This window comes from Stenella coeruleoalba (assembly GCF_951394435.1).
Source record: "Stenella coeruleoalba genome assembly, chromosome: 15".
In the NCBI taxonomy this organism is placed as follows: Eukaryota; Metazoa; Chordata; class Mammalia; order Artiodactyla; family Delphinidae; genus Stenella; species Stenella coeruleoalba.
In genome coordinates this window covers 72,736,184-72,751,944 of record NC_137161.1, presented here as the reverse complement: position 1 = coordinate 72,751,944, position 15,761 = coordinate 72,736,184, and the positions used below count along the sequence as shown (strand labels likewise).

At 54.9% G+C, this 15,761-nt stretch overlaps 2 protein-coding genes across 2 annotated transcripts; one reads left to right on the top strand and one right to left on the bottom strand.

The window, feature by feature from the left end:
- Positions 1-287: 287 nt before the first annotated feature.
- Positions 288-4,250, top strand: PRSS8 (serine protease 8; the record flags this gene model as incomplete). The annotated part of the gene is made up of 6 exons (XM_079945478.1): positions 288-291; positions 568-585; positions 2,245-2,407; positions 2,688-2,959; positions 3,050-3,216; positions 3,348-4,250. The coding sequence occupies 6 exons, from the start codon at positions 288-290 to the stop codon at positions 3,669-3,671; spliced, it is 948 nt and encodes a 315-aa protein (XP_079801604.1). The 3' UTR covers positions 3,672-4,250.
- A 118-nt stretch (positions 4,251-4,368) lies between these two features.
- Positions 4,369-14,025, bottom strand: KAT8 (lysine acetyltransferase 8; the record flags this gene model as incomplete). The annotated part of the gene is made up of 11 exons (XM_079944677.1): positions 4,369-4,541; positions 4,828-4,982; positions 5,133-5,283; positions 5,378-5,471; positions 5,569-5,709; positions 7,399-7,488; positions 8,237-8,401; positions 8,503-8,556; positions 12,187-12,362; positions 12,439-12,513; positions 13,815-14,025. 11 exons carry the CDS (start codon positions 14,023-14,025, stop codon positions 4,477-4,479), a joined length of 1,377 nt encoding a protein of 458 aa, XP_079800803.1. The 3' UTR covers positions 4,369-4,476.
- Positions 14,026-15,761: the final 1,736 nt, after the last annotated feature.

Genomic DNA, 15,761 nt, shown 5'->3' with positions numbered 1-15,761 from the left:
CCCAGGCCGGGCTGGAGACGCGTCCTCACTGCCGGCTGCGGAGACCCTGGCGTTTACTCTGTGCCCGCTGCCTGCCTTCGAAGCCGCCTTGGACACCTGCTTCCGCTTCCCTCTGGTTCTGACACCTGGATCTTGCCTTTGAACCCCAGCCTGAGGTCCCTTCCTTTGGGTGCCTGGTGTCTTCCCAGGGCCCCTGGTCCTGGGTCATGGCCCAGAGGGCAGGCCTGGGGCCTAGGTGGTTGGAGGCTCTGGCCACTCTGCTTTTGCTTGGATTATTCCAGAATGAGATGGGTGAGCGTGTGGGGGTGGGGAGTGTGGAGCACGGGGGAGAGGGGGGGAGGGGGCGGCCGGTAGTGCACCGGCGCCGAGGGTGTAACCCTTTTCTGGGGCACATCCCTTATTCTGGGCTCAAGAACCCCCAGCTTCAGCCTCCCTGGCTCTTGGCCTCTCCCCTCAGCTTTAGCTTCCTGGGGGGGGGTGCAGCCCTCTGGAGAAGCAGGAGGTAAGGGGGCATCTGGGCACTTGAGACTTCCCCGCTTACCCCTCCCTCTTTCTCTTTCCCTCCAGGAGCCGTTGGGGCTGAAGGTGAGGCTCGCCGGGGAAGTGGGGGGAGGGGAAGGGGAGGGGGAGGTGCCACGGGTTCAGATTTCCCTGGGGCGTTTGAGTGCCTGACCCTCTCTGCAAGGCCGTCTCTTCACTCCTGTTGTCTTATTTGGGTCCTCCAATAGCTCTGGGAGGCGAGGATTACAGCCCTCGTTCTTTGGATTAAGAAACTGAGGGGCAGAGAAATAACTTGCCCGACGGCACACAGCCAGTAAGTGGCAGAGCTGGGATTTAAACCCAGGTCTGACTCCAAACGTGGGTTGTTTTGAGGGAAACAAACCAAGGATCCGTCTCCTTGGCAATCCCGGCTTCACCATGTACTGGCTGTGTCTCGAATGCCAGTTCCCTCACCTCTGAAATGAAGTTGAGGGAGTTCCCTTGGGGTCCACTGGTTGGGACTCCGCACTTTCACTGCCGAGGGCCCCCGGGTTGGGGAACTAGGATCCCACAGGCCGTGCGGTGCGGCAAAAATAAAATAAAATGAAGTTGATTCTGGGAATTCCCTGGTGGTCCAGTGGTTCAGACTCTGTGCTTCCAATGCAGGGAGCACGGGTTCGATCCCTGGTCACGGAACTAAGGTCCCGCATGCCATACAGTGCGGCCAAAAACAAAAAATTTTTTTAAAAAATTAAGTTGATTCTGTCTGTCTCCTGGGGCTGCAATGAAGAGTCTGGAAGATTAAGGAAGTGAAAGCCCCTTTGGGGCCTGGCATTGCTTGAACTGCTGGTCTCTATTGTCCTTTTTACAAGGAGAGGGGGAGGAGCCTCACTGGGTGGTTTTCCCTGCTTCTGAGCAGGTGACTTTGTGAAGGGCACTTGGGTCCTGCTCCAAACAGCGGCCTCTGCGGGGGTGGGGCTGTCCTGGAAACTAGACATTCACACCCTGGGAGCCCGGCTGTTCCGTTCGTTTGTTCAACACACATCCACAACTCCATCCATGTGCCCAGCCCTGTGCTGGGTGCTGGGGACATAGGGATCTGCCCTCGTCCCTGCCCCTAGGGAACGCCCAGGTTGGCTGGTTGAAGCAGACACGTCATAATGCGGAACAGCCACGTCTGGGAAGCACGGACCTCGGGAGCTCCGAAGCGTCGCCTCACTCAGCCAGCAGGGTCAGGGCAGGCTACAGAGGGACTGAGAATTTGAACCATCTCCATAGGCGATAGCAGTTTGCTGAGCGAAGTAGGGATGAGGAAAGGTATTCTAGGCAGAGTGACCTGAATAGGCCAAGGTCTGGAGGTGAACAAGTGTGTGGCCCGCTGTGACAGGGTGTGCAGAGGGATGGCTGTGCCACGGAAGGTCTGGAGTCTCTCGTAAAGGCAGTGCGGGCCAGGGAAGGATTTAAGCCGGGGTATGACCTGGCCAGATTTGTAAGGAGTGGAGCAGATGGAAGGCAGGAAGGCCGGTGAGGACAGAAGCTGGATGAGACCTTAATTAGGCACTGGGTCGAGGGTAGCGGGGGCAGGCAGATCTGACCGTGACTGGTGAGCCATGGGATGGGGACACAGGGTGGCTGATTTCTGTGAACTCACTCCCCAAGCTCCAAACCAGACCTCCTGGGCTATGTCGGGAGTGGCAGGGTCGAGGATGTGGTTTGGGGGACCCTGAGGACCTGACCCCCTCCCTTCCTTTCCTCCCTGGGCAGCCTCCTGCGGCGTGGTCCACCAAGCACGTATCACAGGTGGTAGCGATTCAGCCCACGGCCAGTGGCCCTGGCAGGTCAGCATCAGCTACAACGGCGCCCACGCGTGTGGTGGCTCTCTCCTGTCTGAGCAGTGGGTGCTGTCGGCTGCTCACTGCTTCCCAAGGTACCAGCTGGGTAGGGGGCAGGGCGGGGAAGTCAAAAGTGGGCTGGAGGTCAAAGTTCAAGGATCAGTGTGGGTCAGAGGTTGGAGATTCTTGGGTTGTATCTAGGGATATCAATAAAGTCTGTAAGGATCCGTCAGGAGTGAAGGCCAGAGGTCACAGGTCACAGGATAAAACTAGGATGCAGGGTGGACTCTGAAAGGTCAGGAACTGAGGTTGGACGCCACAAGGCAACAGGGATCCCGGTCTCTCGGGTCCCAGCCTTCGCCCCTCTGCCTGCAGGGAGCACCGCACAGAGGACTACGAGGTAAAGCTGGGGGCCCACAAGCTGAACTACTACAGCTCTGACACCGAGGTCCGCATGGTGGCGCAGGTCATTTCCCACCCCAGCTACCTCCAGGAGGGCTCCATGGGTGACATTGCGCTCCTCCAGCTCAAACCCTCTGTCACCTTCTCTCGCTACATCCGGCCCATCTGCCTCCCCGCAGCCAACGCCTCCTTCCCCAATGGTCTCCAGTGCACTGTCACGGGATGGGGCCACGTGGCCCCCTCAGGTGAGGGTGAGGTGGGCGCTGATGTCTAGGGGCACGGAGGGAGCCGACGCAGGGTAGGAGGCCCTGGGTAAGCATCTTTTGCCCCCACAGTGAGCCTCCCGGCCCCCAAGACGCTGCAGCAACTTGAGGTGCCACTGATCAGTCGCGAGACCTGTAACTGCCTGTACAATATCAACGCCAAGCCCGAGGAGCCCCACTTTATCCAGCAGGACATGGTGTGTGCTGGCTATGTGAAAGGGGGCAAGGACGCCTGCCAGGTACACGCGGGGGGTCCGGGGAGAAGATGAGACAGGCGTGTCTTGGGAGATGAGGGCTCAGTGGGGCTGGCACGGATGGTTGGAGGCCTGGGGGCTGGTCCTGACAGCTGCTGTATGGATTTTCTCCTCAGGGTGACTCTGGGGGCCCACTCTCCTGCCCAGTGGGGGGCCGCTGGTACGTGGCAGGCATCGTAAGCTGGGGTGATGCCTGTGGGGCCCCCAACAGGCCTGGTGTGTATACTCTGACCTCCAGCTATGCCTCCTGGATTCACCACAAAGTGGCAGAGCTCCAGCCTCAGGTGGTGCCCCAAATCCAGGAGTCCCAGCCTGATGGCAACCTCTGCAGCAACTACGGGGCCTTCAACCCTGCCCCAGCCCCAGGCTTGGTGGGACCCCTCCTTCTGCTGCCACTAGGCCTGACCCTGGGCCTCCTCCGCCCACAGCACGACCACTGAGCTACTCACCCTGGGAGCTGACTTGCTTCCGGGACCTCCACAACACACCCAAGGGCACACGCCTGCTCCCAGGATGCCTGACTTTGAGCCACTCCTTCCTCCCAGGACCCTGTGGGAGTTCAAAGCACCATCCTGACCTTTGAGCCCACTCTTCTGGGTTGCTCTTTGGGACTGTAACCTCCACCACAGGAGTTTACTGCCTAGGAGTCTACTGGCTAGAAACTCTGGTCACTTCCATCTGCTGTCCACAAGCCTATCGGTTGGGCTCCTGTGGAGCCCCCAAGGACCCTCGGCTATGAAAGTGGGCCCCGGGTCCCCACCTGTTTCTAGAAGACGCCCAGATGCCTGCTGCTGAAAGGCTGGCTGTAGCACCTCACCTGCTCTGCCTGATGAGCCCCATCATTTCACCCTCTCACTGTTTTCTGGGCTGGGGCTGCCTCTGGGCAGCATGCTTTCAAGGACAGAAAAGACCCCACTCTTGCCTCACTGGCTGCCACGCCCCCCTGAGCCCCGACTCCTGGACTCCGGAGGACTGAGCCCCCACCGGAACTGGGCCCCGACTTGCACCTGGTGTGCGGGGTTAGACGGAGCGAGATAGAGTAAAATGTTCTGAGCACAACTGGCCGTGTGTGTGTGACGTGAAATGATGCCCATCCGCTCTGGGCCTCTCCCTCCCACCTCCAAAGTCCAGAGCCACTGGCAGAACTTACTTTATTAAAAAAATGACGAAACAGGTCTGTACATATTTACAGGCTGGGGTGCAAGGAGGCACGGGTCCAGCAGCAGGGGCACAGGCACAGGACACTCACTTCTTGGAGAGTTTGACTTGCTTGTGCTTGGGGGGTGCCCACTTGAGGCAGACAGAGTCCACTGTGGGGAGAAGAGGCATGAGAGGCAAGACTGGGCCTCCGGGCCCGGCCGCTCGCAGTGGCTGCTCTGCCCTGGGCCCAGACCAGGTTTCACCTCGAGGTGAGAACAGGGGTAGACTGGGTCCTGGGGAGGGGGCTGCCCCAGGCTTCGGTCCTGGGAGCTGGTCAGACTGGTTGGGGATCCGATGACAGCAAAACAGAGGCCTTGGCTCACGGCAGTCCTTACATCTACCCTCTGCCCACACACACACACACACACACACACACCCTGGGCAGACTCCACCCACCTGTTATGGGTGGTTTCTTATACTGGGCACTTTTGAGGTGTTCCTCCACCAGCTTGGGTGTGACACAGATCACATGCTGGCCCTTCCAGTACTTGACCATGTTGAGGGACTGCAGGGTGCTGATGATGTCATTCTGGGTGATGCTCGTCATCTGGCTGCAGAAAGGGATTAGAGCAGATGCTGGAGAGAGCTCCCTTGTGGGATTTGGCTGGGACAGCAAAAGGGGACAAGGAGACAGTTTGACAGCATCACGGCCAATCTTAGGAGAGTCCTTCCCTCCTGAGGGTTCCAGGTGCCTCCCTTACCTAAGGTCCTTGATGGACAGAGTGCCCCGGAAGTCTCGCAGGATCTCCAGAAGGACCCAGGACCAGTAGCTGCGGTAGCTGAGCTTGCCCAGGTCAGACAGTGGCTTCTCAGGGGAGCCTACTGTGCTCTCCAGCTTGGACAGCTCATAACCTGGCAACAGTGGAAATGAGGAAACTGAGGACCCACCCTGCCCTGGCACCCCTCACCACAGCTGCCTTTCCTGGACAGGCCGGGAACCACTTACTGAAAGCAATGAGGAACTTTCCATAGCCACGGCGCTGGTAGGGGGGCAGGGTCAGGATGCAGGCCACGTTGTTCCCATCTGGTGACTCCTTTTCCTGTAGGGGTGGGTGGTCAGGACCTTTGCGGAGGCTCAGCCCCTGCTTCAGGTTCATTCTCCCCCTCTCCCTCAACCCGGGCTTCCCAACCCAGCACCTTCGAGAAATAGCCGACGATGTGGGCTCCCTGCCTGTCCACCTCGGTCAAAATGTAAAAGACGAATGGCTCCACGTCGAAGTACAATGTCTTGTGGTCCAGGAAAAGCTTGGCCAGCAGACACAGGTTCTGACAGTAAATCTGAGGGGTCGCGAGGTGGAAGCAGGCTCAGGGAGCAGGCGTAACTCCTCCGCCTCGCCCCATGGAGGCCTGGGCAGGAGCTGCCACCCTGCCCTGCAAGTGCCAGGCTCCAGACAGCAGCCAGTGCCAGCACGGTGAGAAGTGGGATCCTCACCAGAACAGTCATGTTTAGAATTGGAAGGAGTCTTAGAGTCACGTTCTGATGGATGGGGAAACTGAAAATCAGAGAGCTATGAGCACTCAAGGAGGTAACGGCAGAGCTGGACCAATCACGGCTACCGCTTCTGAGCGCTGAAGAGGAGCTCAATCTTCACAGACACGAACTCTTCTGTTTCAGGTCAGGAAACAAGCTCAGAGGAGACAGTGGCTCGCTCAAGGTCCCATGGCTGGTGAGCACTAGGGCAGGATTCAACCTGCTATATGAGTTCTGACTGTTCACAGCTGTGTCCTCAGCACCCAGCTCAAGGCTAAGCGTGAAGCTGGGAGCTTGGTAAATGTCTGCTGAATGGACGACCCTCGAGCCTGACTGCAACCTGAGCTGTCTGCCCAGTCAGCCACACCAGGACAGAGACCAATGCCAGGAGGGCCAGTGGGACCTGGAGGTTGGCTTCATGGCAGAGATCAAGGACACCTTTTACATCCACTCTCGTTGGATTCAACAATTGTGTGAACCCAGCACTGCTAGACCCATTTTGCTTAGGAGGCAACGGAGGCTCTGGGGGGCGGCAGTGGGGAGTGCTTGCCTGAGGACCCAAAGCTGGAAAAGGCAGAACTGGGAAGAACACCCAGGTCTCCTGCTGGGGCCCCTCCTGCCGCCCCCAGCCCCATTCATGCTCAGGAGGGCAGAGCAGGGGGCTCTGGTGGGGCTAAGATTTCACAAGCTGCTTATCATAAGGCTGACAGAGGCCCATGTTTACTAAACCCTATTCGATGCCAGGGACTGTGCTAAGTACTTGACTTTGCTGTCTCATTTACTCCACTAACAAGCCTGTTAGTTAACTATTAGCATGACTCCTGTCTTAAAGATGAGGAAACAGGAACAAAGGACCTTAAGTAACTTGTCCAAGGTCAGCTAGGAAGTGACGGGGCGATTTGAAGCCAGGAGCCACTCAGAAGCCAGGCCTCTGCGTCTTACACTCCACGGGACTTCCCCAGGAGACCTTCCCAGACTGACCAGGCAAGGGTCAAGTTCTCAACACAGCAAAGCAGGCCCCAAAGGCCCCACCCTGCCGCAATGCCGCAATGAAGTCCTTCAGGAACAAGGAACTTAGCGGTCTGAGCCACAGAGCGCTCCCAGCGGGAAACCTCACACAAAGCAGTTCACACCCAGGAAAAACAAACACCTTTTCTTCAGGCAGAAAGAGAAAGCAGTTTTTAAGAACAGCCTGAGGCAAGACAGTCTCCACTCTGGGTTCCAAAAGCGCCTGAACCTAAGCCACCCCAAGCTACTCCATCAGAAGGCAAGTCCTCAGGGAGAGAAGGGAAACCCAGAACTCGAGGCTGGCACCACAGGGCCACGAGTTGACTATGCACCAACCACAGGCCGAGCACCAGCCCGCGCACCAGCCCACAGTCCTCTTCGCACACTGAGGCCAGCCTCTACCCTATGGCGCCGGGGAGATCGTGAGATCGTCGGGAGGTGCCCAGCGTGTCCCCTCACCTGTCACAGTGCCTCCCCCCGGGGCTCACCTTGTGGTCTTTGCCGTCCACCTCGTACACAGAGATGTTGCTCTTGCGGTAGATCTCCTTCCCCGGGGGCTGCCGCCACTGGCACTGGCCCTGGGGGTGGGGACGGGCAGGGGGAGGCACAGGCATGAGGCCCCAAGGCTCCCCGCTAGGTGCCCCATCCCGCCCTGTGTGGCCTGCAGCAGGCCTCTGCTTCTCTCCACCTGGAGACCCCGGGCCCCACCCTTTACCTACATCGAGTAATACTCCCAACCATCTGAGGAGACGGGTGCTATTCTACAGATGGAGAAACCGAGGCACAGTAACCGGCTCAAACATCACACAGCGAGACGGTTTTAAGTCCAGCTCAGCCTGGCTCTGGAGGACTCTGGAGGGCCGGCACCCATGACAAGGGCATTTCCCAAACCACATACATTTGCCTCAGTGTCTCTACCCTGTGGGAAACACGCCACTGCCCTGCCCCAGCAGGTCCTGCATGTGGATTAAAGCTTCCTGTCTGTCCGCACCTCATGGTCCCACAGCTCGGAGCTGTGCTTACTTCCTCTTTTCCACAGGGGAACCTGGCTCTGGACTGGCCTTGATAAACATGTGCTGAGGGCAAGGGACCCCAGAAGGTTCCCATTCCACAGAAGAGGAAACTGGGGTCTGGGGAGGGTCAGCAGGTTGGCCAGGGTCACTCCAGCAAAGGCAGAGTCAGGCCTGGAATCCAGGTCTCTCCAGCCGGGGCAGCTTTTCCTTGGACTCAACTGCTCTGGACCTTGCCTAGTGCCGCTGCCTCAGCCGGCCCTCAGCCTCTATGCCCACCACCGCACTCACCAGGCCCGGCCCAGCCCAGCCTCACCAAGTGGAAGCGGTAGCTCTTTTCGTATTTCATGTACTTGAGGCAGTACTCGCAGAGCCAGAGCTTGGGCTGTTTCCCGTAGTCTTCAGGGAACGGGGAGAAGTACCAGGCGTCGATTTCGTAGTTCCCGATGTGGATCTTGTCCACGTACTTCACCTTGGTGATCTGTGGGCGAGGTGGGAGTGAAGGGCAGGGGGTGGCTCGGTCGGGGCAAGGGATGCTGTAGGGAAGGGGTGCCCCCAGTTAGGACCCACTCCCCTACTTACCGCCTCATGTTCCTTCTCCAAGGCTGCTGTTGTGGGGTCCATCTCTGCATAGGTCTGAGTGAGAAAGAGCAGTGGACACAGGTGAACAGAAGTGGAGGTCAGGCCACGCCTCCCATCCCAGAACCCAGCACTTCCCGCCTGTCTAGCAAACCTGTTTCACCTGGTTTCGGAGCTGACTGGTCCAAGTTCCTCTCCCATCTGCCCACCCACCCATACATCCCAGACACTCCTGATGCCCAAGTTTGGACCTTTTGCCTGATGAACAGGGCTAGGATCAGGAGGCCTGGTTCCAGTTCTTGGGCTGGTAAGAGCTTCAGCTGTACAACGCGATCAATCCAGCTCTGCCACAGTTGTTGTGAGACAGATGACATAATGGGCCTGGTCTTCCGCTTCCACAGCAGGAACTGGTGCGGACACTCCGGTGCGCCTGGACCTCTTTCCTGCCCATGGGACTGCTCCCGGAGGCCCCTCCCACAGGCACATCAGGCTCTAGGTATCCAGAAAGGAACTCAACCTTTCCTCCCTGCAAACCTGGTCATCCTCCTGGGTTCCCCATCTCACTAGGAGCATCACCTTCAGTCCAACTACCCCAGACCAATAAGAGGCCAGCTCTCAAGACTCCTCCTCCTCTCAGCCTGGCATCCGAATAATGGCCACGTCCTGTTAGCGCTACCTCCTTGTCATCTCTGGAACCGGTTCCTCTGTCCCACACCGAATAGCCACTGCCACCGTCTCAGGTCTGGATAGTTGACGAGGCCTCTGTAAATTCCCAGCCCCCAGTCTCAGCCCCCTCAGATCTGCTCTGCTATCAACACTCCTGTTGCTGGCCTCCATGGTTTTGCACATGCAGTTCCTTCCACCCTGAATGTCCTTCCCTCTCCTACAGCTGCCAGAAAATGCTTACTCAGCCTGGCACCGAGCACGAGCCAGGCAAGTGCATGATGAGGCAGAGCTTGGCGAGTGATCACGTGTGATTGTTTTTGCTGTGCTCTCCCTGTCCTTCAAGGCCCAGCACCCTGGGAAGGTGTGGTCAACAATCCTCCAGGAGGCCTGACTGCATTCTTCCCGATGCAGAATACATTCGTTCCCAAGTCAGGAATTCAGTGGTCAACAACAGTACCCTCCGACTCCCCCTTCTTGGTTTCCCCCATTTTCCAAGTCTTTGGAAGGCAGGGACTACAAGTCAGGTGGCACTCACAGCCCATCTTGTTCCTAGGCCAGATGCTGAAGGAGGAACCAAGTCCAGCCTGACAGTGGACGCAGTTAGGCCTATGACCTACACCAGAGTAGATGGCAGCCTTGCCCTGTAGTTCAGAAGGGAGAAGGAGCCAGTCTTTTACCCAGAACCCCTTCCACAAAGCACTTTGCCTGGATGGCCTCATTTAACCCTTTTGGCAACGCTGAGATACAATGTTCTTACTTCTGTTCTACAGAGAAGTAAACAGGCAGGGAGAGGCGAGGTCACTGGCCCTTGGGGACTAGCCAGCTGCCATTTATTCCAAGTACTAAGCACTTACGTCGTAGGCATTACTCAGAACAAGCCTGAGATGGGAATCCTCACTCTCTCCACTGCACGGAAGAGGAAACTGAGGCACAGAGAGGTAAGCTCACAGAACTGGCACCCAGGACAGCTGGGCATGGGCCCCTCGCCTGTCCAACTCCACACCTAACCCCTGCAAAGATGAGGGAAGGATGATTTTCCTCCTCACATGCCTCTTTAAAACACATTTCCCAACTCATACAACACAATCCTCCTCTGTAAATGCATTAAAGAATTACAAAAACACTACTTTCCGTAAATGCTGCAGTTTATTTAGAATTAAACATTAATTAGGCTCTGAAGAACCTTGCTGATCGTTAACTCGCTGTTACTCGTTCTTTGATTTTATCCCCACTGGCCCACTGTCAACCACCCTGCTGCCTGCCAGCTTAGAGGTACATCTTTGCGACTTAATGTGCCAGTGCAACCTGGCTGGGGAGCTAAGAAAACCGTAGATCTGAGCTGTCCAGTAGTCACTAGCCACAAGTGGCCACCTAAATTTAACTTCATTACATTCAAATAAAATTTAATTCTTGGGACTTCCCTGGTGGTCCAGTGGTAAAGAATCTGCCTTTCAATGCAGGGGACACGGGTTCGATCCCTGGTCAGGGAACTAAGATCCCACATGCTGTGCAGCGCGGCCAAAAAAAAAAAATCTTTTAATAAAATTAAAAAATTTAGTTCCTACTCACACGAAACACATTTCAAGTGCTCAAAGGCCACACGTGGGTAGTGGCTACTGTTTCGGACAGCACAGAGGCAGAACATTTCCATTTATCACAGGACGTTCAGTTGGACCGTGCTGCCTTAGATGGTGAGAGATTTTTTTGGCCATGCCACGTGGCTTGCAGGATCTTAGTTCCTGACCAGGGATTGAACCCGGGCCATGACAGTGAAAGTGCCGAGTCCTAACCATTGGACCGCCAGGGAATTCCCAGTGAGAGATCTTTCTAATTCAGGTATTTCAAATTTTTTTTATCACAGCACTGTAAACCAACTGCAAGTTTGTGTATATACATATATATATTTGTATGTGAGATAGAAGCTTCTTAAAACAATACTTACCTTTAATAAAGTGCAATGCACTATGGTACTTTCTACCTTGTCCTAGTTCTTCCATTTTTTTTGAAATTTACATGGTCACAACCCACTGAACTAATTTGGCAATCTACTAACAGCCCCACAGTTTGCAAACCATTGCTGCTAAGCCCAGGACGAGCACTCAGAAGAATGGACTGGCACTGGTTGAAAATAATGAACGTCTGGGTGCCTTGAGAGTTCCATAAATCCTCCTCTTGTGTGCACACCCCATCTCACAAATCCAGAAACTAAGATTCAGAGTGGGAGGATAGAAACCCCCCAGGGCAGGCTAGCTTCGTGAAAAGAACCCAAGTTTTGGAATAAAGTGGCAGGAATTTCTGGCATGTTTCAAAGAGCTTGTGCCCCAAAGTAGGACAATCTAGTTGGTCAATCTAATTCCTAACTGGATTCCTAAAACTACCTGTACCTCCCTTGTAAACTGGGGATATAATGCTTACCTCAAAGAGTTGCTGTGAAACTTCAGTGAGATCATATACTGAAATACTTAGCCTAATACTGTGGTTCACAAGCCTATAAATGTTTGCCATTATTACTCTAATCTCAACCCACCCTTTTACTAGCTGTGTGATCTTGGGCGTGTTACTTAACCTCTCTCAGCCTGCTTCCTGTTTTCCTCAGTAAGAACTAATTATCCCCGAGGTGTTGAGTTGTTAGGGCGGATCTGATGAGCTTATACAGGCACAACACTCAGCACAATGCTTGGCAATAACAAGTGCCCCTAATCACTCATTCTCTTCCTCCCCTTTGGACTTCAGGTCCATCTGTCAATGTGGCACAGCCAAGAGCGGGCACGAAAGGTGCAAGAGGCCTGAGTTCCAGTCCCAGCTGTGTCATTTCCTTGCCACGAGACTGTAGCCAAGCTCTCACCCTCTCTGAGCCTCAGTTTTCTCATCTGTGAAGAATACCTGAGAAGAAATAGAGTCCCCTACACGCTGTAGGAGCTTAAGAAATGGGAGCTGCTGTGGTTTTGGCACCGGGACCCAAGGGAGTCAGCAGAGGCAGCTGAGCCTCCTGCGGCCCCGGGGAAGGGGAGGGGCCCGGACCTTCTGCACGTGGTTGATCTCGTCATGCTTGCGCTTTTGGTTGCGAGTGATCTTTCGCTCAGGCTGCTCGGCCAGCTCGCTGAGGTACTTCTCTGAGTTCTTCTGCACGGCATCCTTCACCGTCTTGGTCAACGCCAGCCGGTTCTTGTCTACCCATTCGTCCAGTCGCCGGTTAACTGTGAGGATGGGCCATGAGGGTGCTGCCCTTCCGCCCCCGCCCCCCCCCAGACCTGGATACCCCAAGTCACTCACAGCCCACATAGTGTACATAGAATTCCTCTCGGCCCTCCTGATCGTTCACTCGAGACTGGATCACTTCAGCAGAATCTGTGAAGGGAAAAGGCTAGGATCACCAGGAAAGAAAACAGGGCTGGAACAACAGTGATCCTTCACACTGAGGAGCGGTTTCCCAGATTCTGTGGCCAAATGTACGCTAACCTCACCTGTTCACATCTGCCACTCCCTTCAATCACTGTCTGAGGTGGGCCAGATTGGGCTGTTATTCTTATTTTAGAGACGAGGAAACTGAGGCTTACCCAGGGTCACCTATTTGAAAAGTGATAAGAGCAAATACTTAACTGAATTTAAATCTGGCTCCAAATTCAATGTTTCTTTTGCTATACTCAGTCGTTCATTTGTTCAGGGGTCATGAGGGCTAGCTGTGGAATCAGACGGCCCCACTTCCTAGCTATATTTAACTGAAAAAGTTATTTTGGCTTTCTGAGCCTCAGCACCTTCATCTGTAAAATAAGGATAACCGTGCCCACCTCAAACGGTGAATTAATGGCTCTAAAACTTTCAATGACAAACAGCCGACCATTCGATAAACGAGGAAGGCAACCACTGCATGTCTGGCCCTGTGCTGGGTTGCTGCTGGATACGGTGATGGATCATGAGCAGTCCTGCCCTCCGGAAGTTCCCACTTTGATAGAAGACAGACAGACAGACAATGACAACATAATGGTACATATACTATAGCTCAGGTATGAAGAAAATGTTGCATTTCTTCATACAGAAAGGGAACATACAGAAGGGAACGACTCAATCTGCCTGAAGGGAGTCAAGAATGGCATCACAACGGATATGATGCTAAAAGGATGACTGGGGCTAGCCAGCTAAACAAGGAGAAAGGGAAAAAAGGGCATTCCAAGCAGAGGGCACAGGCGGTGAAAGGCATATGGCCTTCAGAGCACACAGTGTGGTCTGGTCTGGCAATGGCCTTTACTAGGGGTGCTGGAAAACAGAGAGGTTACAAAAATGAATGCCATTCTAAGGAACTTGGGGTTTATTTTGGAAATGAGGCAAAGCAATAGAAGGGAGGGGAAGCTCGCTTTTGTGTTCTGGTAGGTCCTCTCCGCTGGCGGCTGCAGGGGATGGATGGAAGGGGGGAGTCACAGAGACAAGGGAGACCATTGAGGAAGGAGGTTAACAAGAAAAGGGAATGAAGCCTAAGACTGGGCAAGGAAGTGGATTGGGAGCTCTACACACATTAGGAAGAACTTGGCGAACACCCAACTCGGAGGGGGTTGTAGGCGGCGCCCGGGCAAGTCCGAAAGTCCGCGTTCTCCTCCCTCAGGCCCCGCTCCCGCCCTTAAACCCCGCCCCCTGGCCCTGGGTCCCGCCCTCACGCCAGGTGCTATCCGGCCGCCGGCACAGGTACGTTTCTCCGATCTCCACAGTGACTTCTGGCTCGCCACGCGCCGGGGTCGGCGGAGAGACGCGGCCCGGGGACGGGGAGGTCCCCTCGACCGCCACATTCTCGCCGGGCCCGGGATCGCCCTCCCCCGCGACCCCTGAAGTCGCCGCCGCAATCGCCGCAGCTGCTCCCTGCGCCGCCATCGCTGTAGTGGAAGTGACGCCAGAATACAGCGCCGCGCAGGGCCTTTAGCTCCGGGTCAGCGACTCGTGGCGGAGGCCGCGGCCGGCTGGAGGCGGGGGGGGGGGTCTGTGACGTGGCAGGAGCTCATTGGCTCGTGCGACGGTCTCCGCGGCGCTGGGCCAGATTGACGTGGACTGTGCCGGTTGCCCTGGAGTTGTTTTCCGTTTGGAACTATGGCTGCACCCTGGAGTTGAAAAGAGGAAAAAGGCTTTCCTGATGTGATGCCTCAGCTCGATCTTTTTAAAGGTCCGGGTGCCTGATCAGGGGGCGCTGCCCCCACTTGACCGGGGCAGAGCCAAAGCAGCCTCCCTGGATGCCTGGCTTTAGGGCGATGAATTTGGGATTAGCACCCATCCCCGTACCGCCCACTTCCGCCTGCCAAATACGGGTCTCCCGTCTAAGACTGAAGAAACTGCCTTCCTTGTTGAGTGGGAAAAGGACAGTTGGGGTGGGGAAAGCAGGACGGATGTGTGTCCTGGGACAGCCAATAAATCACTCTCACAGAATCAAGCCTTTGTAAAGAAAGGACCAGGTCCCCCAAACAGAAACTAGCCAAAGGCAGTGGACATAATGGAGAGCATCTGGGGCTTATTGAGTAAGGAATCCTGGGTTCTGCCCCTTCACTGGGGAAGTTGTACAAGTATGTCCATTCCCAGAGTGTCGTTAAAGGTTAAACTGTACAAGCCATATAACTATAAAAAGGTTGAACCATGTACTTATCTCTTATGTATATAAAACAAGTGTACTGCACAATACCAGACAGGGTAGGTGCTCAAACATTCCCTTTGGCCTCTCTCTTAATCATCTTTGACTTATAATTTGGTTATTGGGCTTAGAAACAATTCTAAGAGGGGTGTAATGCTCAAGCCCTAAGGATGAGGTTATAGATCAGGAAATGTCTAAGTATTTGTGAGGGATGGCAGTGGGAAGTGCTGGTAACTTGGCTTTTGGGGAATGAAGGAGTTTGGGGGGAGCAGTAAATGCCAGTTGTCTGGCAGCATATGAAACAGAAAAAATAAAAATCAGGCAAGAAAAAAAAAATTAAAACTGTAGTACCTTTTCCCACTCTCCACCCACCCCTAGAACTATGTAGATGATTCACCCAGATCCCCTAGAATCTTTTTCTGTTGCTTCTTTGTGCTTATATTTCCTTTGATGGGCTTTCAAAAGCCAGCACCAGAGGCTTGTTTGGCAAACTGCCCCTCAGGCTAATAGAGCTATTTTGCCTCAGAAGAGATGAAAACAGAAGTTCTTAGCCAGCGAGTTTTAAGTACCTCCCCAACCCCATTCAAATAGGGACATTAAACGAATGATTGTCCAGTGGAGGAGTCCATCAATGACTGTGGAGCTTAGCTCTCTTGCCTGGCCTCCTGCCCTTCCCTTTCCCACTTCCCCTACTCCCTTCTGGGAGCACTTTCTCAACAAATCACTCGGACACAAATCCTCCTTTTAAGATGTGCTTCTAGGGAACCCAACCTGAAACATCCCTCCTAGCTTAAAACCCTTCCATGGGTCCCTGCTGCCTCCAGGATAAAACCCATGCTTCTTCACTGTAAATTCAAGGTCTTTCACCCTGACTGCCACCTACCTCTCCAGTCTCACCCCCTCTGCCCTGCAGCCAGCAGGATCAAGTCACTATGGTTTCCCACCACCAGATACAATTCCTGTCTCCCCTCAGTGCCCCACCTCCATCACC